Consider the following 20,357-nt stretch of genomic DNA (forward strand, 5'->3'; position numbering starts at 1 on the left):
AGGTGGCACATAATCCCCAGGGCACCTGAGAGCCATGGAGGGTGAGGGAGCAAGGGGTGGGGTATGGTCAGACCCATAAATGACCACCCTCCTCAGGTACTGTGGGGCTCTGGTGGAGGCAGGTAGGATAAGGGCCTAAGGAGGTGTTCCCCATACACCCCAAATGACAACAATCACTGTCACCAAACCCAGTAACCTCATCACAGGCAAAATAACCCCCAATCTCCCCCAGGCCCAGTGGGGTCCCTCTCCAGACACACACCTTTTACCTCTCCACCTCCTTTCCCCCTCCATTCCAGCTACAGGAGTTCCTAGCATTACTCAAACACACCAGCTCCATCTTGTCTTGGGAACACTTGGAACACTCCTTTTGCTGTTTCCAGTGTTTGATTCCTTCCCGGCTCAGCTCAAATGGCGTTCCCTTCAGTCCCTCCTTGCTCACCCCCACCTGGCATTTAGCAACAACTTACAATTATTTTATTTTCACGCCATTCTTTTATTTTACTTTTCACTTGCTCCCTTCACTGACAGCAGGGATGAATCCAAGCCATTTGACTGAGTCCCAGAGCCTGGCACACAGCAGGCGCTCAAAAAAAATGCATGAATGAACAGAGTAAAGAATGAACCCTCAGACAAATGCCCCACCCTCGACTCTTCCCCGAAGCTCTTAACCCTCACCAAGGAAGGGACCCTCACTAAGGAGGGGACCCTCACTAAGGAGAGCTTCCACCACCTCTCCACCCCACTTCAGACATATCTGGGTGCAAATCCTGGCTGTTCTTCGGCAAGTGATACCGGTGTGGGAATCAATTTTCTCTTTTGCAAATGCTGTTTCTGTAGGGATAGGCGACCCCCGCCCCTTGCTGTACCATCCTTAAACACCAGAAGGGTGCTGGGGTTCTTGCTCCGTAGTCCAGCACCTCCATTCCCAGGAGCATTATGACGCCGGGGACGACTCCAAAGCCCCTTCGAGTCTGCCCAAGATGGGGAGCCCGAAAGGTCTGGGTTCGAATCCTTCCAACTCCCTTTTCAGACCTGTAGCAAGAACCTCTACAAGCCTTTCTCTAAAATGGGGCGCCCGCGCCTGCCTTCTCCCAGGGAGCGATCCCCTCCCCCCAGCTCCGTAAAAGGGGGCCGTCGCTACAGCCAGGTGCGAGAAAGAGCGAGTTTATTGCAAGTTCCAAGGTGGGCAGCGCCTGGAGCGCGCCATCCCTCACCAGCATGCGCGGCTGGCTGTGGACAGACGCCCTCCGCGCGCGTCCGCTCGCCAGCAGCTTCCCCAAGCAGCCACTGCCCGCCGCGTAGCGGTCGCTCATTCCGCACGGGGGCAACGTTTCCCTCTCCTCTCGTCCAGCCCCTTCCCGGGGGCCTTCTCTCGGGGAACCGAGGAAGCTGCTTCTCTTGGGATCGTGGCGGAAGAGCCGAATTCCAAACGGGGTCGACTGCCGCCCACGGCGTCGAAGTTGGAAAGAGGAAAGGGCGGGTGCGCAGTGTCGCGCGGCGGCTTCGCGGAACTCCGGAAGCGCGCTTCTTGCGCGTGCGCTGCGCTTGCGCAGTGCTCAGGGCGGCGGGAATGGTAGGAACCCCGGCTTCTAGCCGGAGTCCTCCGAACGCAGCCAGCAGTTGCGCGCTACTTGGCTCGCGGAGGGCCTGGCCGCCGGGCTGAACTGCAGCAACTCGGCTATTAGGGCCTTGCAGCGCTCAGACAGCTCGAGGCCATCGGGGTAGAGAACGCCGCGCTTCTGACGCCGGGGCAGACCGGCGATGTCGGAGTCGTCGAAGGGCATACACCCGGTGACCATGACGTAGAGCACAACACCCAGGCTCCATATGTCGTACTTCTTGGGGTCGTAGGGGATGCCGAGGAGTACCTCGGGCGACGCGTAGGCGGCCGAGCCGCAGTAGGTGGTGCTCAGATCGGGGTAGCCATGCGCCTGACGGCCGAAGCCGAAGTCGGTGAGCTTGACGCGGCGTTCATCAGGGCTCAGCAGCACGTTTTCGCACTTGAGGTCGCGGTGCACCAGGTGGTGGTCGTGCAGGTAGCGCACAGCACCGGCGATCTGCGCGAAGAGGTCACGCGCTTGCCCCCCGGGGATGCGCCCGTTTCGCTGCACAGCCTGCAGTAGGTCGGTGGCGGCCGCCTCCATCACGATGTACAGCTTCCCGTTGCACACCTCGATGAACTCGAAGACGTGCACAATGTGCGGGTGCCGCACGCCCCGAAGGATGGACAACTCGCGTGGCAGGAACTTGTTGACGAAGTCTGGCGGCGCGCGCCGCCGGTCCACCACCTTGATGGCCACCGTGCCCTTGTATTTCTTGGACGTAGCCACCTTCACCTTGGAGTAACTGCCCTCGCCTATCGTGCGGCCCAGTTTGTAGCCGAGTTCGCTCAGAAGCTTGTCGCCCGACATGGTGGCGCCTGAAGCACGTGGGGAGCAGGAGGCGGCTGCTGTCGGTGGGCGGCCGGACTCCTATCTCGGGCCTAACCCATGGCACTTGGCACCTGCACACCCCCACCCCCATGTGCCCACTCCCGGGCCCCCACCGCCGCGGTGCCCTTTATTGCCTAGGTAACAATTTCTGCCTTGTGAAGTGACCGCGGGCGTCACCCCGCCTTGGGGTGGGGGGGTGGGGCCCCAGACCCCGCCCCGTGGTGCCCCACAAGGCCGTAGCTAGGGCTTTGTGACTCATGATCACGCTGAATGGTCCAGTTCCCGATGAGAGGACACTAGCAAGGAGTCCCGACCACCACGGGGAGTGGAATCCGTGCCTGGGATTGGGGCGGCTCCTCATGAGTCCGAATCTGAGTAGCAGCCGTCCCCCAACTTCTGTACTCGGCCCTGACCCTGTGGAGCCCTGGGCTGCCCACAGGGCCCCCCGAGGGGGAGAAAATGGGTTAGAGACCTGAGGGTTTCTAACTGGCCTGCACATCGCCCCAGAGGGAAGGTGAATGGGTGGGTGGTCCTTTGGTGCAAGGACCCTGGCGACCGGACGGGCTGCAGGCTTTGACACCGACTAAGCCGCGCCCCATGTGGGAGAAGAGAAAATAAGGACTCTACGGCCGCAGCTGGGGCGTGCAGTCGATCCCGGGCCCAGCTATCTGAGCTCTCCCACGCACTGGGGTAGGCAGGTGCACCGGGGTAGGTGCACCAGCGCCCTAGGTTTCGCAGCCGTGTCCGAGACCGGCGCGGCAGCTTCCGCCACACTCATCATGGCGTTGGTCGCCGTTGCGTAACTTCCTCCCGCGACTGGAAGTGCAGGGTCCTGTAAGTATGGCGGCGTCGAAGGTGAAGCAGGACATGCCCCCGCTGGGGGGCTACGGCCCTATCGACTACAAGCGGAACCTTCCGCGTCGGGGACTGTCGGGTCAGTGTCGCCCTGCGCCGGGGTGTCAGGGTCTGGGCCTTCTGGGTGCCTGGGCGGGGTCGGGACGCCGGGGAGCCTAGCGGGCCTCAGTTTCCCTCTCCATATGACGGGAAGCGGAGTTCCAGGATCCCCAACAGCTTCAGTACTAACAATAACGACAACTGCTGCAGTTTGTCGAGCATTTACTAAGCCCTTTGCCTTCTCGGAACAGCCCAAGAGGTCGGTCCCGTTAATTATTCCCATATTACAATTGATGAAACTGAGGTTAATTTAGCCCGCGCCGCGATCCTTCCGCCACGTTCCGGTTTCACAGGTGGGGAAACTGAGGCCCGAGAGAGGAAGCGACCTCCCCACGGGGCCACCCAGAGCAAAGCTGGGGCCGAAACCCGGAATACCGAGGGAATTTAAAAGATGTTCTGAAAAAAAAAAAGAAGATGTTATGTGCAGTGGTTCCTCTCTGGTGGCCCCCAACTTCAGGCTATCCCAGAATTATGTGTTCTTAAAATTGTCAAGGGTTCTAAGTAACGTTTTAAAATTTTTTATTGGGTTCAACACAAAAAAATGTAAGCGAGAAAGTAAAAGGCGCCCATACTCTGCACCCAAGGATAACAGAGAAATACAAAAAATGTAAAACGAGTTAAGAATGAATACTTTGTTGCAAGTCATTGAACTTTACATTTAACCGTGCGCATGTTGTGCAAATTACGCCTCAATTAAAAAGCAAAAAAATTCATGGGCATGGTTTCAAAAAAAAAAAGTTATAATTCAGATAGTAGAAAAGTTACTGTCAGGTGAAAACTCAGGTCTTCCCCTGCCCCTTCTTGGCTTTTTTCTAATCCAGAACAAAGGTTGGCAAACGTTTTCCGTAAAGAGCCAGATAAATAGTTCGTGCTTTCTCTGCCAGATAGTCTTTATCCACTATTGCTGCTTTTTTTTACAACTTTGCAAACCTAAAAGTGTTCTTAGCCCGAGGGACATACAAAAACAGGTTACAGACTAGATTTGGCACCACATGGGCACTCGACTCTAGACTCATTCCTAGATTCAACAAATATAAAGCGATCTTTGAGTCTCTTCTTGACACCCAGGTCAGTGCACTCCTCGGGTGTGTGACATGAGGTCTTTTATACATGGATAGTTCTGTGACCAGGCTGCAGAAGGACCCTAGCCCTTGGGTCTCCCTGGGCTTCCCACAGTCAGCATCTCTTTCATTTTTAAGTGACAAATGTGGCCCATATCCCGGTCCTCTTCCAGTTAATAATACAGCAGTGCCTCCCGTGTGCCTCAGATACCACCAGTTGGGGTTGGGTCTCCCATCACAGCCCTTGACACCAACTTTCATTGCAGCACATACAGACCCACCCCAGTCTTTCCTGGTTGCAGAGGGGTGAGGAATATAAGACCACATTCCTTTCTGGGATGTGGTCTTCGTTTATGTACCTGCATTTAGTAATTGTTGAGTGCATCCGTGGTGCTGGGCTATGTACTGAGGAGTTCACTGTTTAGCTGAGGAGACAGACACATCACTCCATAATTCCCCATTATGGTCAGTGCCGAGGCCTAGGATAACTGGGGCTTGCTTTAGCCAGAATGGGCGAAAGGACCTCTCTGAAAAGGATTTCCCCAGGCAGAGGGAACAGTAAATGCAAAGGCCCTACAGTCTGTCTTGCACCCTGCCCTCGTCCTCTGTCCTCCAGCCTTATCCACAGCTGCTTTCTCCCAATCAGTCTTGCTCTTGTCAAGGCACCGTGGCCCCAAGCCTGGCACCGACTCCCCTTTTCTCTGCGTGGCCCACTCAGCGCCAACATCCCAGAACATGCCAAGCTGGCTCAGGCCGCCTTTAATCCATGCTGCTACCGAAGTGACTGCTACCCCCACCTTTTCTCTTTATCTCTCACCCCCAGCTCTCCTCTCTCCACTCCCACCTGCACCCAGTGAGTGGCCCTTTCTTTTTTTCTGGTATCTTTAACATTTTTATTGAGATTCACATGCCATACCATACGGTTCACCCATTTCATGTGTACAGATCACCAATTTTGAGTCTATTCACAGTTATGCAACCATCGCCATGATCTAAATTTACAACATTTTCATCACCCCAAAAAGAAATGCTCTACCCGTTAGCAGTCACTCCACATTCTCTCCCAGCCCGACAAGCTAGTGCTTTCTGTCTCTGTGGATTTGCCTCTTATATAAATGGCATCATTCACTCTGTGTCCTTTTTGTGTGACTTTTCGCAGCACGTTTTTTTTTTTTTTTTTTGCGGTACGTGGGCCTCTCACTGTTGTGGCCTCTCCCGTTGCGGAGCACAGGCTCCGGACACACAGGCCCAGCGGCCATGGCTCACGGGCCTAGCCACTCCCCGGCATGTGAGACCTTCCCGGACCGGGGCACGAACCGATGTCCCCTGCATCGGCAGGCGGACTCTCAACCACTACGCCACCAGGGAAGCCCTCGCAGCACGTTTTTAATGCTTATGTTGTAGTGTTTCAGTGCTTCGTTCTTTTTTATGGCTGAATAATACTCTTGTATGGATGGACCACATTTTGTGTGTCCATTTACCACTTGTTGGACATTTGAGTCGTCTCCACCTTTTGGCTGTTACGAAGAGTGCTGCTGTGAACATTCCTGTACAGGTTTCTGTGTGAACATATGTTTCCTTTCTCTGAGGTGGAGTGGAATTGCTGGGTCATATGGTAACTCCCTATTGAACATTGTGAGGAACTGCCAGACTGTTCCCAAATTGGCTGTACCATTTTACGTTCCCACCTGCAGTGTACGGGAGTTCGAGTTTCTCTGCATCTGGACAACACTAATTACTTTCCATTTAAAAAACTTTTAGCCATCCTAGTAGGTGTGAGGTGGTATCTAGTGTGGCTTTGATTTGCATTTCCCTGGGGAGTAACGATGTTGAACATCTTTTCATGTGTTTTTTGGCCATTTGTATAGCTTCCTTGAAGAAATTTCTATTCAAATCCTTTGTGCATTTTTAATTGGGTGGTTAGTCATTTTATTGTTGAGCTTTAAGAGTTCTTTATATGTTTTGGATACCATTCCCTTATCAGGTATGTGACCTGCAAATACTTTCTTCCAGTCTGTGGGTTGTCCTTGCAGCTGGTGTCCTTGCAGCTGGTTGTCCAAGATGGTGTCACTTGCAGCACAAAAGGTTTAAATTTCGACGAAGTCCAGTTCTGTTTTTTCTTTTGTCACTTGTGCTTCTGGTGTCATATCTAAGAAGCCATTGCCTTATCCAGGGTCACAGAGAATGACTTCTCTGTTTTTGAAGAGTTTTATGTTTTAGCTCTCAGTACATTGAGGTCTTTGATCCATTTTGAGTTAATTTTTGTGTATGGAGGGAGGAAGGAGCACACTTCTTTTGCATGTAGCTATCCAGTGGTCCAATTTGCTGAAAAGACTGTTCTGTCCCCATTGAATTATCTTGGCACCCTCGTCCAAAATCAATTGACCATAAATGTGAGGGTTTATTTCTGGATGCTCAGCTCTGTTCCATCAATGTACATGTCTATCCTTATGCCAGGGCACACTGTCTTGTACACACAGCTGCGTGATAAGTTTGAAGAGTCCTCCAACCTTGTTCTTCTTTTTCAGAATTGTTTCAGCTATTCTGGTCCCTTGCATTTCCATATGAATTTCACGATCTGCTTGTCAATTTCTGTGGGACTGGGGGCGGGAAGGTTGGGATTCTGATGGGGACTGTTGAATCTGTACCTCAGTTTGGAGAGTGCTGCCATCTGAACAATGTTAAGTTCCGATCCATGAACACAGGATGCGTTTCTATTCATTCAGGTCTTCTTTACACGTGGCCCGCACCCCCTTCTGGGCATGCCCCTCGTTGGCCTCTCCCACCAGACTGGCAGCTCTGGAGGCACAGACACCCCCTGAAGGCCTGGGGCCTCGGCCTCACTGCTGTCAATGAGGAGTAGATGAGTTAGAGCTGCATCATCTAAAAGGCCACCTTACCTTAGTCTTGGAATTTATCTTACAGATGGGCCCACACATGGGTGCCCAATGTTGAGGGCAAGAGGTCCTCACAAAGACAGTCTCTCAGTCTTTTCCCTGGGGCTGGGTCGGAAGAAGCAGCCCCGGGCCTCTCTGCAGCTGTTGCAAATAACGGGCAGCTCTGATGAAACACTCGCACCCAATGGAAAGAACGTTGAGTGCCCAACACAGGTGGTCAGCCATTGTGGGAGAGCCACGAGTGCACTACGGACTGGTCCTGGGCACTCGGCCCTCTCAGGAGAGGTCCTACTTCTGAGCACAGGAACCACGGTGCCCTCGCTACCTTGTCCCCCAGAACATGGAAGTGCCTTACCCTGAGCTCATGTTTTTAACAGGTTGAACTAAAGGGATTAAAAAATTGAGCCAGTTTTTCATTTACCTCTGGGTCCAACAGAGGTGCCAGAGGAGGCTTGTGCTGGAGACGAGCTGAAGAAGAAGAAAGAGCCCCCACTTTGTCCCCCCACGAGTCCCAGGAAGTGGCTTTACCCACCATTTGCCGGTCCTTTACTGGGTGTTAAATGGAGCTCGGTCTGGCTGAGCTTGTCAATTCATCCCAGCAACCACGAGTTCTGTCCAGAGGAGAGACTGAGGCTTGAAAGATGAGGTGGTGCAGGACGAGCCAGCCCCAGCCAGGCCCCAAGCGTCCAGACCTCCCTGAAGACCCCAGCAGGCCCACGGCCTGTCAGTCAGAATTACAGCACAGGTGCCCACGGGTTGTCAGTAAATATTCATTTCAGCCTCTGTCTCCTGGGGTCCCGGGAAGGGGCTCCACCCCACTGGGCCGGGAGGAAGCAGCACCTGGGAGCCCAGGGGGTGGCTGGGCAGCCCCTGCAGGGCACTGCCTGCCTCCAGCAGCCCCATCCAGCCCCCTGTGGGCAGCACACAGGGAGGTGGCCCAGGCAGCCGGGACCCGGCATGGACACCGTCCTTCCCCACGGGGACCAGCTGGCTGAAGGGAACCAAACCACCTTCTCGTCAGTGGCGGGGCCAGGGCCACCCAGCCGTAAACGTTTAGGCCCTCAGGCCCTCTCATAGTCTCTGCCCGTCCTGTACCTTCCAGGAACCCTGGCATGGGGGCAGAGGTGTAGCAGCCTCGCAGCCTGGTGCCCCTGCCCGCAGAGTGGGTGAATGGGATAAAGAGTGGGCTGCAGCTGTGGGGGAGGGGGTGTCCAAGGGAGGGGGCCAGTGGACTTTCCACAGAGACAACAAAAAGTAGTCTGAAAAAATAGGTATTAGAGATGGTACCGGCCGTCTCTGGCAGGGGGTTCGTGAGGGCTTTTGCCTTCTCCCTCATTCATGTTACTGGAGTATTTGCACAGTGAGTGGGTTATGCTTCAGGAGAAGAAAGGACAAGGTGGCCTGTCCCGTGTGCAGGTGCTGAGCAGCGCCCCCTCTCCCGACAGGCTACAGCATGTTCGCCGTGGGCATCGGGACCTTGCTCTTTGGGTACTGGAGCATGATGAAGTGGAACCGCGAACGCAGGTAGGCCCTGTGCTGGTGAGGATGGGAGGGTGGGCACGTGTGCCTGTGGACTTAGTGTACCTCGGGGCCCCTTGTCAACTCCTCAGGCCTCAGGGGGTGCAGGCCCTGACACAGCAAGTTGATTTCTGGGCTTTACCCTCAAGGAATGACTGACTAGTAAGCAAGAAGCTCGCCGCCAGATGTTTGCTGGGTGCCCTTGACCTCCACCACTGGGTACCCGAGGGTCCACGTGAGCATAGCAGAGGTGGAGGTGGAGGGACAGGCCCGTGATGCACTCTCTAGTGGGTTTTTGTCTTTTTGTGGGTGGTGACCGGGCAATGGTGATACAAAGGCTTAAAAAGCAGATCATGCAAGATAGTGGCCGGGCCAGCCGTACAGGGCCTGAGGGACCCAGGTCTGCAACGGCCTTGGCTGGGACTCTGGCCGCCTCTGAGCTTGCCGGACGCCCCGCCACGTGGCTCCTTCTTAGTGGCTCCCAACGAGCTAGGCCCCTCCACCCTCTCCCACTCTGTGTCCTGTGTCCTTAGCACCCACCTTGAGCTTGCCCACCCCCAGCACAGGTGGTGCTGGAGAAGGCCTAGCAAGTGCAGGGAGCTCAGCATTGTGGAGTGAACTCAGGAGCACCTGGTGGGTGCTGGACGCTAGGGCCGCCACACTGGACAGGCAAGACCAGGCCCAGTCTCCCAGAGGGACCCAGTAGTAACCACGGTGTGTGACTGTGGTGAGGGCAGCAGCCTGGAGCGGGGCTGCTACCCTGGGTCCTGGGGGATGGGGAGGGGGTGGGAGGGTTGAGGTGGGGGCTGAAGTTCACCCAGACCCTTCCTTGTGCTGCTGTGAGATTTCTGGTGATGAGGGGACAGGGCCGGAGGCCACTCCCTGGGCCACATCATTGGGCATCGCTCTCCCCACACCTCCCAGCACAGATGGGGCTGGTGGCTTGGAGATGCCAAAAAGCAGGGAGAAGAAAGGAGCTGCCCATGATGCTTGCTCCCCCACGGCTACCTTGCGGTGAAAGTGACGTGATTTTGTAAAGTCCAGAACCCCGTGATGAACATTCCCCACAGTTCACTGCAATCATCAGGCCCGGGCTATTTTTAGGGTTTAAAAAAAAGTTTTGCACTGAAAAGAAAGTGTGAAGCCAGCACTCTTGTGGACTGACGCCGCCTGTGTCAACTGCATGCCCCCCTCATCCCCCATCTCAGGCTGCCGGTGGGCAGAGCCCACTGCCCAAGCCCTTCCCCCTTGCTTGCCTCTCCCCCAAACCCCTTTCCAGGGTAATGCATGTCCAAGGGCCTCATCATCTGCCCCCCATCCCACCATGGTCTGATCTGAGTGTTGGTTTTGGGGTTTCACAGGCGCCTGCAGATCGAGGACTTCGAGGCCCGCATTGCACTGATGCCTCTGTTGCAGGCAGAGAAGGACCGGAGGTGTGCTGCTGGGGCCAGGGTCGGGAGGTTACAGGCCTGAGTGCTGCAGCCTGCAGCGTGGGATAAGGCCAGAACACACATGGGGACCGACAGCCATGACCTTGTACGTGGCTCCAGGGGATGCCCTCGTCCTTGGAGAGGGCCCCAAACTTGATTTGCAGCAGAGACCCAAGAGAGAATGGAAGGGCTTCTGGAGGAGGGGGCATTGGGGCCGGGCAGGAGGACAGTAAGAGTCTGCCAGTGGAAGAAAGGAAAGAAGAGGGGTCAGCATGCGCAGGGTTGAAAGCTGCAGGAGGTGATGGGGAGGTGGGGCAGGGACACGTTTGGCAGTTTTGTTCGGCAGGGGCCCCTCAGGGTGGTCAGGCCTGTCCCCCACCTCCCACCCTGTCCCTGCAGGGTTCTCCAGATGCTTCGGGAGAACTTGGAGGAGGAGGCGATCGTCATGAAGGACGTGCCGGATTGGAAGGTGGGTCCTCAGCAGGGAGGGCGGGGGTCTAGGCCACTGCAGAAACGCAGCCTCCCACAGAAAACCTGGGGCCAAGGGGTAGTGGGTGTCAAGTGCCAGAAGGGGAAGGCAGTTTTGGGTGTAGGCACAGTGGCTGCCAGGCCTGGTGGGGTCCCAGCAGGCTGCATGGGCCTAAGGGGTTAGCTGCACCGCCACCCATACCCTTCTGTCCCCTCAGGTAGGCGAGTCTGTGTTCCACACAACGCGCTGGGTGACCCCCATGATGGGCGAGCTCTACGGGCTGCGCACGAACGAGGAGATTCTCCGCGCCACCTATGGCTTCAGGTGGTACACGTAGGCACCTGTGCCCTTCAGACCACTGGACCCCTACTCCCTCCCTACCAGGAGAGAATAAACGCTCTGGAGACTGGCCTGCCTGTGTCCTAGGGACTGAGTGATTGGGGGTTGGGGGCTACGGGGTGTCACAGGAGGTGCAGGGACTAAGCAGAAGATGCCAGTGGGATGGCCCCTGGATCACCCTTTAGCATCGGCTACCAAATATGCCTGGACTTTTTCCTACCTTTTCTGAAACCCTGCTTGTCAGCAGCCAACCCCTTCAGACTGGGGGGCTTCTCCACCTGGGTACGGGGTGGGTGGGTGACCTGCATAGGAGAGCACCGGGGTGGAGAGGGGCGCAGCACAGGCGGGTCCCCTCACTCCTAAGCCAGGATCCCATAGCAGGGGTAACCGGCCCGTCGCTGCCCCTCCAGACTTTGTTTTCTTGCCAATATTCGCAACTCTGGGATTCCCGCCATCCTCTGAGGCAGCAGTGGGGTTAAGTCCACTTGCACCTACCGACCAACGGCTGTGCACAGCGCCTTCGCGGCGTCTCCTGATTGGCGGACACACGGTGGGCGGGAGGAGAGAGGACGCCCCCTCTGCCCAGGGATGCACTTAAAAGGCTTTGGTGGTGCCTGCGCGCCCAGATCACCTCCGCCATGAGCAGCGCGGTTGGCCCGGACCTAGCGGAGGCACCCGAGGAGCGGTGTTTCCTCAGGTCAGCCGGGGGTGGGGGGAGAGGGACGGGAGGCTGCGGCATGGCTGGAAGAGGGCCTGGGGGGCCAGGGGCTGTAGATCAGAGGCAAAGGCATGGCCGGGATGGGGGGGCAGGGAGAATCCCAGGCCCATCCGCATTTCACTGGAGAGACAGCCTGCAGCTGCCGGCACCTCCAAAGCTGCGTTACCGGGGAAACGGCATCTGCAGCGGCCCGCCCGTCATAAATTACTCATCAGCACCACTGGTTGCTCCCCCATTACCCACAGCCTAAGCAGGGCCCGCCTCCCCTTTCCATCTTTCCCAGGGACCCTGGAGCCCATGCCCCTTGTCTCCCATCCGGGAAGAGCTGAGCTCTTTTAGCTCCTCAAATGCTCACACCCTCCTTGATAGTGCGCCTGCTACCAACCCCTTGTTCAGAGAAGAAAACTGAAGGCTGGGGAGGGAAGCCACTGGCTGAGCTAGGGCTAAAGTGATTTTTAAATACATGGGGCCACTTGCCAGTGGGCTGATGAATTTGGGGTCTGGAGCTGGCAGCTCTGGTTGTGCCTTCCACCTTGTCCTAAGTCATCCTCTTGTGTCCTCTAAGCGCTTGTGACATGGGACCCCAAGCAGGGCTGTAGACCTCACTGTAAACCAGACCCCACAGTCCTTTGTGCGGCCACCTGCCCACTGTCCACTCAGCCCCTCTTCTCAAGGCAGATCCTGTGCAGCGACTGGCTGATGTCCAGACTCGGCGAGAGACCCAGCACATGCTAGGCAGGGGGAAGAAAGTGTTTTAGAAGCTGGAGCTGTGACTTCACCTGGTGTGGGGGATGGGGGGGCCTCAGATGCCAACTAAGGAGTGATGGGGTGCTGTGTGTTGGGTGGGAGTGGAACACGGGGAGAGGAGGCTGAGATGAGAGACATAATGGGGGGCATGTAAGTAAGGTGAGGAATTTGAATATTCTCTGAACACTGGGGACCCATAAGAAGGTTTGGGACAGGGGGTGGTGAAATCTGGTGTTCAAGTTTTCAAAGCCGCCTCGGCTTGTGTTGAGTTTGGGGGGATGTGACTGCAGTAGGCAGCCAGGTGAGCAATGATGAAGGGCTGGTGGGCAGAGGCACGAGGGTGGAGAGAAGCAGATGGAGCTGAGAAAGCAGGGAGTGTGTGGCACAGGCACCCTAGCCTCAGAGCTTCATCTCTAAAAAGCCCCCTCCTGGAGCATTTTGCCCCTTCTTGGGCTGGTGGGCAAATCCCAGGACCTCACAGCTCCTCTCATCTGGGGGCTGAGGTTGGGAGAAGCAAGAGGCACCCTCATAAACTGAGCACCGTCCCCCAGTCCCATAACAGTTCTGCCCTATCCTCTTCCCTGCCCAGAGCAGCTGCTGCCCCTACCCTCAGGCTCCTAAGCCTGGACTGCCCTCTGCCTGTGGAGTCCCGGTTATCTCTCCAGTGACCGGTTAGGCAGGAAGATAAGGTTCCAAGTGGCGGCCAGAGGCCAAAGCTTTGGAACAGAGAAAGAAGAGGAATGCATGATCCTCCCCCAGCCCTCCTGCGGGGGCAACAGAGCTGTCACAAGGTGAAGATAGAGGAATGAGCCATATTCTGCCTGCCTGCCTGTGCTGGGTCTTTGTTGCTGCTCGCGGGCTTTCTCTAGTTGCGGGGCTACTCTTCGTGGAGGTGTGTGGGCTTCTCATTGCGGTGGCTTCTCGTTGCGGAGCACGGGCTCTAGGCACACGGATTTCAGTAGTTGTGGCGCGCGGGCTCTAGAGCTCAGGCTCAGTAGTGTGGCACATGGGTTTAGTTGCTCCGCGGCATGTGGGATCTTCCCGGACCAGGGCTCGAACCTGTGTCCCCTGCACTGGCAGGCGGATTCTTAACCACTTCGTCACCAGGGAAGCCCCACCACATTCTTAAAGCGCCTTCGACATTCTTTCTTGGGAGCTGGGCCGGCCTGTCCTGGGGGCGCTCTTCATCTGGCCCCACCATGAGGTCTGTTTCCCCACCCGGTCCTTCAACCTCCTGCAGCATCAGCCGCAGACAACCTGGGAGTTGCATCTGGCTCTGCTCGCTGGGGTGACAAGGCTCGTCACCTTGCCCTAAGCCTCCATCTTCCCCATCTGTGTGGGACCCTGAAGTATCTTTCTGACCAAGTTTCTCAGCCTCGCTCTCTCTGCCTCTCTTCTGTCCCTTGAACCTGCCAAGTTCATTTCCACCACAGGGCCTCGGCCCTCACTGTTCTTGCCACCTAGATTACCTCCCACAGCACTCCAGGCCAGCTCCTCCAGGAAGCCCTCCCTGACTCCCCATCGCATAGCAATGCTTGCTTCCCACCTCCACCCCTCCTGCCGCCTGGCCTGGTCACACTGTACAATTGGCTAGAAGGTTGTGGTCTCCTGCTCACAGAATCAAAAAAAGGAACCTCAGGGTTCATCCCAACAAACCTCTACCTATCTGTAGGTCTCCCTCTGCTTTGCTCACACCCCATCCGTGGCTCTGGAGACAGACACCAAAGGTAGAAGGCTCAGTTTTCCAACTTGCTTCCTACATGACTCTGGGGAAACCATCTTATTTATCTGAGTTGTTATATGTTCTTCCAACTCTTCTGGGCCTGGTCCTTTTACGATAATAATAATAATGATAATACCCTAATAACAATTATAATTATTATCATTACACTCTAGGGTGTGCTGAGCTGGGGGCAAGTGCAGTTCCCCAGCTGGAAGGGGTCCTGGCTATGGGAAGCTGGCATCAGGCTATAGACCCTGCCCAGCTGCTCCAGCCCCTGATTCTGGAGTGAAGAACGTCTTCCAGTCCTCAATGCCAGCCAGCCAGCTCTTCCTCTCTGTAGCCACCAAGCTCAGACCAAGGCCAGCTTGGGCCCTGCTCTTAGAAGGACCCAACACTTGGTTTAATGCTCTGCCATCACCATCTTAAAACTCTTAATAATTATTGATCAAGGGGCCCCACATTTGCATTTTGCACTGGACGTTGAAAATTAGCCTGTCCTGCCTTCTCTTTTGCAAGGCTCAGAGAGGTGAGACGGACCTCAGTCACTCACTGAGCTGGGGGCTGAGCTTCACCTCAAGCACTTTGGCTCCATTTCTCTGGCCACAATTATTGAATTTTATCACTGTCCCTGAAAGAGGGATCACCAATGAGTCTCATAGCTGCAGGCGCCACATCCACCTCCCCATGTGAGCCATCAAACTCTGCTGCCTTGGACTTCCCTGGTGGCGCAGTGGTTAAGAATCCGCCTGCCGATGCAGGGGACACGGATTCTTGCCCTGGTCCGGGAAGATCCCACATGCCGCGGAGCAACTAAGCCCACGCGCCACAACTACTGAAGCCCCCGTGCCTAGAGCCCGTGCTAGGCAACAAGAGAAGCCACCACAATGAGAAGGCTGCACACCGCAATGAAGAGTAGCCCCTGCTCGCCGCAACTAGAGAAAGCCCGCGCGCAGCAACGAACACCCAACGTGGCAAACAAAACAAAACAAAACAAAACTCTGCTGCCTTTAACACCCTCCTCCCCACAGGCACCCCCAGTCCAGTTGACCTCCAGTGTCCTAGAATCCTTTCAGTGGTTTTCACTGCCTGAAATCCATGCGTCACCTCCAACAACTAAGTCCTTCATGCTCTATTCCCCCCTCTGGGTTCCTCTTGCCTTGGGGGCTGGGGGCATCTGGGTGAGGCTCTATATCCCATGCTTTGGGGCAATAGAACCAACATGCACTGCCATGCACTTCTTCTACCACCAGAGAGCTCCCGCGCCTCAAGCTTGTGCTCAAAACTCCCGCAGCCTTCCAGGCTTCAGTTCAACGGTGTGCACGATGGATGAGGAAACTGAGGGTCTTCGGCTCTGGGCACGGGGTGGGGGTGGCATCCGGGCCTGGCTCAGAGCATTGGTGGCACATTTCTGGCTCCAGCTGAGTCTCTGTCTCTAAGTCTTTCTGTCTCTCTGTGTCTGAGCATTTCTCCCCACTCTGACCCCCAGCACAGCCGAGGCAGCTGCCCTGGAGCGGGAGTTGCTGGAAGATTATCGCTTCGGGCGGCAGCAGCTGGTGGAGTGGTGCGGCCATGCTAGTGCCGTGGCTGTGACCAAGGTACCTGACCCCTGATCCTCAACCTTGACCCCAACCAGATGGCCAGCTCACCAGAGTGGAGGCCTAGCTGCATGACCCCCATGGCCAGGATGGTCATTTCTGCCCTCAAGAAGCCCCTCTTTGCTTGGGGCCACCCCAGCCCATCACTCAGATGGGGAAACTGAGGTTCAAAGAAGATCATCACTGGCCCAGGCCAGTGTGTTAATGAGCGTCAGGACAGAGACGGGGGTCCCCACAGATGTGGAGGCAACCACAGAGATGGGTCTGGGGCCCTTGACTGCCTGCCTCTGCCACCTCCTGGGTCTTGAGCAGAGGGGACGTCAGTTCCTGAAGTCTGAGCACCCGCAAACAACTCCCAGCCACAGGTGGGGGAACTGAGGCCCAGAGGTGGGGAGGGGTCTGCACAGGGCCCTAGGGGGTTGGAAGTAGAGCTATGTTTGGCTCTGGAGCAAACCCCCAGGCCTCGAGGTGCCTGCAAGAGATGCAAGAATAATAGCAATGACGATACTACTGTCCAGTGTTTCGTGTCATGTTGCCAGACCACGCTGGGCCTCAGTTTCCTCCTCTGAAAAAGGGTAATAAACTGACACCAATTAATAAACACAAATGCCTTAAGAAAGTGCCTGATCGAGTCAGGGCTCCAGCACGTAACCCTTTTCCTCTTCCTCCCCTTCTTCCTCCTCTTCTTATTACTGCTGTGTACTTTTTTTTTTTTTTTTTTGTGGTACGCGGGCCTCTCACTGTTGTGGCCTCTCCCGCTGCGGAGCACAGGCTCCGGCACGAACCCATGTCCCCTTCATCGGCAGGCGGACTCTCGACCACTGCACCACCAGGGAAGCCCACCACTGTATACTTTTAAAAAAAATTAATATCTTTATGGGGCCTCAATTGTCTTTTAACTTAAATGTTGCTAGTTCCAAGTGAAACAGATCCTGAGTGAGATGCTCAGAGGAAAAGAGAACAATGAAAATCAAAGCCACAAAAGCAAACCCAGTGTAGTAAACTCACGCCTGGCCATTGATGACCAACCGTCCAGTTTTTGCGCTGAAAGCTCTGTGTTTGTCCAGAGGCCCCTTGGTCCTAGCCAGCTGGATGTTATCACTCTCCCCGACTTGGTTGTGGGTCTGGGGCTCTGGGCATGGCGTGGTGGGGTCATAGGTAGGACCAGGTTGGGTCAGGACCTTGCTGAGGCCCTGGGGAGGAGACTCAAAAAGGAAATAACTTTCCCTCTGTGTGGTTGGAGGTTAGAGTATAGTTGGGCCCCCTGGAGCCACCCTGGGCCTGGTAGAGACCCCACAAGCATGTCGGAGCCATTGTTACTCCCATTCGATAGAGGCTGGGGAAGGAGAGTGAGCTGAGGCCAAGCAGAGAGTCAGGATAGGTCTGAGACTCTTAACTTCTGCGTTAAAGAGAGGGAGATACACAGAGACACAGAGGAGAGTCTGAGAGATACAGAGATGGAGAGAAAGAGAGACACAGAGGCGAAGACAGAAATGAGAGAAACAGTTGAGGAGAGACACGTAGAGAGTCTGAGAGATACAGAGAAAGACAGGAAGGTGAAGACAGAGGCCAACACAGAGGGACAGACGGAGAGAGACAGGGTATGGCGCGTTGGAAAAATACCCCCCTCCCCTACTCCCTCCAGCTTTGGGGCCTCCGGGAGGGACGGAGGCCTGGAAACATGAGCGGTGGGAGGGACAGCCACTGCAGTGGAAAAAGGTGGAAGAATGTCTGCAACTCAGGCCGAGAATAAACAAACCGCACTCTGGGCTCGGGTGGTGGCAGGAGGCACGTTTTTCTGCTTGGGCTTGGCAGAGCCTGAGGCAAGGACTCTGGGTCTCCAACAAGGAAACTGAGGCCCCCAGAGGCCCCAGCCCCTCTCCTCCCGTCCTGTCCTCTTGCCTCCAGGGCCGAGCCCTATCCCATCCTCTACTCCAGGCCTCAGTTTCCCCACTGGAGTAAGAAGTTCCGAACGCCATGCCTTTGCCTTTGCTGTGCCCCTGCCAGGTGTTCCCTTTGCCTGCCCACTCCCGGAAGCAGAGGACGGTGCTAGTCGTGTGCGGCCCGGAGCAGAATGGGGCAGTGGGGCTGGTCTGTGCCCGGCACCTGCGGGTGTTTGTGAGTAGCAAGAATTTCCTTGGCCTCTCAGGGTCACACTCCCAACCTATCCTTGAAAAAAATTTGCTTCCTCCTCTTATTAGTGTCCCAGGGGGAGGATGAGGCATGTCAGGTTACAGAATATGCCCAGTGCTTGTGCCAGGCAGTGTCTGCTGCCTGGTACCCAGATCTGGGGACAGAGGCCCAGTGGGGAGCCTGGGAGGGCCCCATTGCTGACCCCTTCCCACTCCCCACAGGAGTACGAACCAACCATCTTCTACCCCACACGCTCACTGGACCCGCTGCACCGGGACCTGACTACCCAGTGTGAGAAGATGGACATCCCCTTCCTGTCCTATCTGCCCACGGAGGTCAGCTCGGGTGGCAACTGAGGGGGTTGGTGGGGGACAGTGCCCCAAGATCGCCCCCTGACCCTGCCTGCCCTCCCAGGTCCAGCTCATCAACAACGCCTACAGACTGGTGGTGGACGCCGTGCTGGGCCCCGGTGTGGAGCCGGGCAAGGTCGGGGGCCCCTGCATGCGTGCACTGGCCACGCTCAAGCTACTGTCCATCCCCCTCGTGAGCCTGGACATTCCCTCAGGCATGTCAGGTGGAGTGGGGGGCATGAGGATCTGGAGGGCTTGGGTGGAGGTCCCTGTACCCTGGCTTCTGGTGGTCCCAGCCTGTCTGCCCACTCTGAGCCTCAGTTTCCCCAGCATGGATGGATCCTGCACTCTGGGTGAGGCTGAGGGTCATGTCCATCCCTCGGATGGGGAGTACCCAGGCTGGTGCCCGTGTGACCCTGGGTCCCCTCCCCCCTACACCCAGCACAGTGTGCCCGCTGCCCACCCTGGCCCAGTCACCCGGGGCAGACGTGAGCTCACTCGGCAAAGGCCCCGCTCATCCTGGCCACCGCCCCAGGCCTGTTGGAGCCATTAGGCAATGGGCAGAACGGAACAAACAGCTGCTGGCCAGCCAGACCCTCCATGGGGGTGGCCAGACTCAGGGGGACATCACCCGGCTTACAAGACCCCAGGGTCATACCAGCAGGATGCCACAGAGCTGGGGGTGGTGTCTAAGGGAGGAGGTGGTCTGAGGGGACAGGCTGCAAGCTCTTGTCTGAACAGATAGCCTTGGACAGAGAGGGTCTCCCTGTTAGGTCAGAAGGGCTTATTAGTGGCCCCTAGTCTGAGGGTGGAGGCTCATTTGAGGGATGGCAGAGGCTACAACCCAGTGAGGGAGGGGGCAGGGTCCTGCCAAGTCAAAAGGCAAGATCTAGTCTGAAGATGAAGGCAGGGATGTCAGGTCAGAGGGGAGAGTCTCTAGTCAGAGGCAGGAGGCTGGCTGCTCAAGTTGGGAGGGGCGGGGGGCACATCTTGTCAGAGGCAAGAACCTGGGGCAAAGAGACAGGTCTGATGGGGTAGGCTTGCCTGAGGATGGTGGCAAGTCTGTCCCCTGAGTAGAGAGTGGGGATCTGGGAGGAGGCTGGGAGGTCTGGGTGGAAAGAGACTTTAGTTTAAGTAGGGGAGCTCAGGATTGATAGGCAGGGAGGTATAGAGACGGCAGACGCAGAGGTCTGATTGGGAAAGGGCAGCACGTATAAATGAGGTCGTCTGAAGGCAGAAGCTCTGGTCAGAGGAGGAAGGAAACATCTCCGGGGAGCGGGGAGAAACTGGCCTGAGGGCAGAGGCTCAGTTTTTTGGTTTTTTTTTTTCCCGGTACGCGGGCCTCACTGTTGTGGACTTTCCCGTTGCGGAGCACAGGTTCCGGACGCACACGCTCAGCGGCCATGGCTCACAGGCCCAGCCGCTCCGCGGCATGTGGGATCTTCCCGGACCGGGGCACGAACCCGTGTCCCCTGCATTGGCAGGCGGACTCTCAACCACTGCGCCACCAGGGAAGCCCCCAGAGGCTCAGTTTTATGGGAGGCAGGTCTGACCAAACTCATGGGTCAGAGCAGAGGCTGTGTCTGATGGGGAAGGGGAAGTGGGTGATGGGGCGGCAGGTCTCTTGTCTGAGAGCGAGCACCCCTCCCAGCTCCTGATCCCCGCCTCCCATCCTTCCTCCCTCAGGCTGGGACCCAGAGACCGGCGGCGACGCCGAGGACGGGCTACGACCCGACGTGCTCGTATCGCTGGCGGCGCCCAAGCAATGCGCCGGCCGCTTCTCCGGGCGCCACCACTTCGTGGCCGGCAGGTTCGTGCCCGACGACGTGCGCCGAAAGTTCGCTCTGCGCCTGCCGGGGTACACGGGCACCGACTGCATCGCGGCGCTTTGACAGCCACCCGTGCCCACGCGGCTTGGGCCCGCGCCAATAAACACACGTACCACCGCCACCTCGCCTGGGCCTCCTCTGTGCGCGGGGTCTGGCGCG

At 56.6% G+C, this 20,357-nt stretch overlaps 3 protein-coding genes across 3 annotated transcripts; 2 read left to right on the forward strand and 1 right to left on the reverse strand.

Annotated features, from left to right (window-relative positions):
* Positions 1–1,515: 1,515 nt before the first annotated feature.
* TSSK6 (testis specific serine kinase 6) lies at positions 1,516–2,560 on the reverse strand. The gene has a single exon (XM_024767432.1). It carries the CDS (start codon positions 2,412–2,414, stop codon positions 1,593–1,595), a length of 822 nt encoding a protein of 273 aa, XP_024623200.1. The 5' UTR covers positions 2,415–2,560; the 3' UTR covers positions 1,516–1,592.
* A 639-nt stretch (positions 2,561–3,199) lies between these two features.
* On the forward strand, positions 3,200–11,176 carry NDUFA13 (NADH:ubiquinone oxidoreductase subunit A13). Its single transcript, XM_024767667.1, is given in 6 exon segments — positions 3,200–3,235; positions 3,237–3,369; positions 8,793–8,871; positions 10,227–10,298; positions 10,695–10,764; positions 10,982–11,176. Coding segments are annotated over 6 exon segments (495 nt in total). The 5' UTR covers positions 3,200–3,214; the 3' UTR covers positions 11,102–11,176.
* Positions 11,177–11,741: 565 nt separating this feature from the next.
* Positions 11,742–20,261, forward strand: YJEFN3 (YjeF N-terminal domain containing 3). Its single transcript, XM_024767666.1, has 6 exons — positions 11,742–11,800; positions 15,778–15,886; positions 17,894–18,004; positions 18,241–18,354; positions 18,434–18,584; positions 20,056–20,261. The coding sequence occupies exons 1-6, from the start codon at positions 11,742–11,744 to the stop codon at positions 20,259–20,261; spliced, it is 750 nt and encodes a 249-aa protein (XP_024623434.1).
* Positions 20,262–20,357: the final 96 nt, after the last annotated feature.

The sequence above is a fragment of the Neophocaena asiaeorientalis genome, unplaced genomic scaffold, assembly GCF_003031525.2.
Source record: "Neophocaena asiaeorientalis asiaeorientalis breed wild unplaced genomic scaffold, Neophocaena_asiaeorientalis_V1.1 scaffold87, whole genome shotgun sequence".
NCBI classification, from domain to species: Eukaryota; Metazoa; Chordata; class Mammalia; order Artiodactyla; family Phocoenidae; genus Neophocaena; species Neophocaena asiaeorientalis.

What these genes read in the sequence shown, in the direction of transcription:
- TSSK6 (XM_024767432.1), bottom strand. Translation starts at nt 2,414, where the DNA reads ATGTCGGGCGACAAGCTTCTGAGCGAACTCGGCTACAAACTGGGCCGC.
- YJEFN3 (XM_024767666.1), top strand. Translation starts at nt 11,742, where the DNA reads ATGAGCAGCGCGGTTGGCCCGGACCTAGCGGAGGCACCCGAGGAGCGG. An exon ending in GAGGAGCGGTGTTTCCTCAG is followed by an intron (nt 11,801 to 15,777) that starts GTCAGCCGGGGG and finishes TCTGACCCCCAG; the next exon opens with CACAGCCGAGGCAGCTGCCC. An exon ending in GAGCCTGGACATTCCCTCAG is followed by an intron (nt 18,585 to 20,055) that starts GCATGTCAGGTG and finishes TTCCTCCCTCAG; the next exon opens with GCTGGGACCCAGAGACCGGC.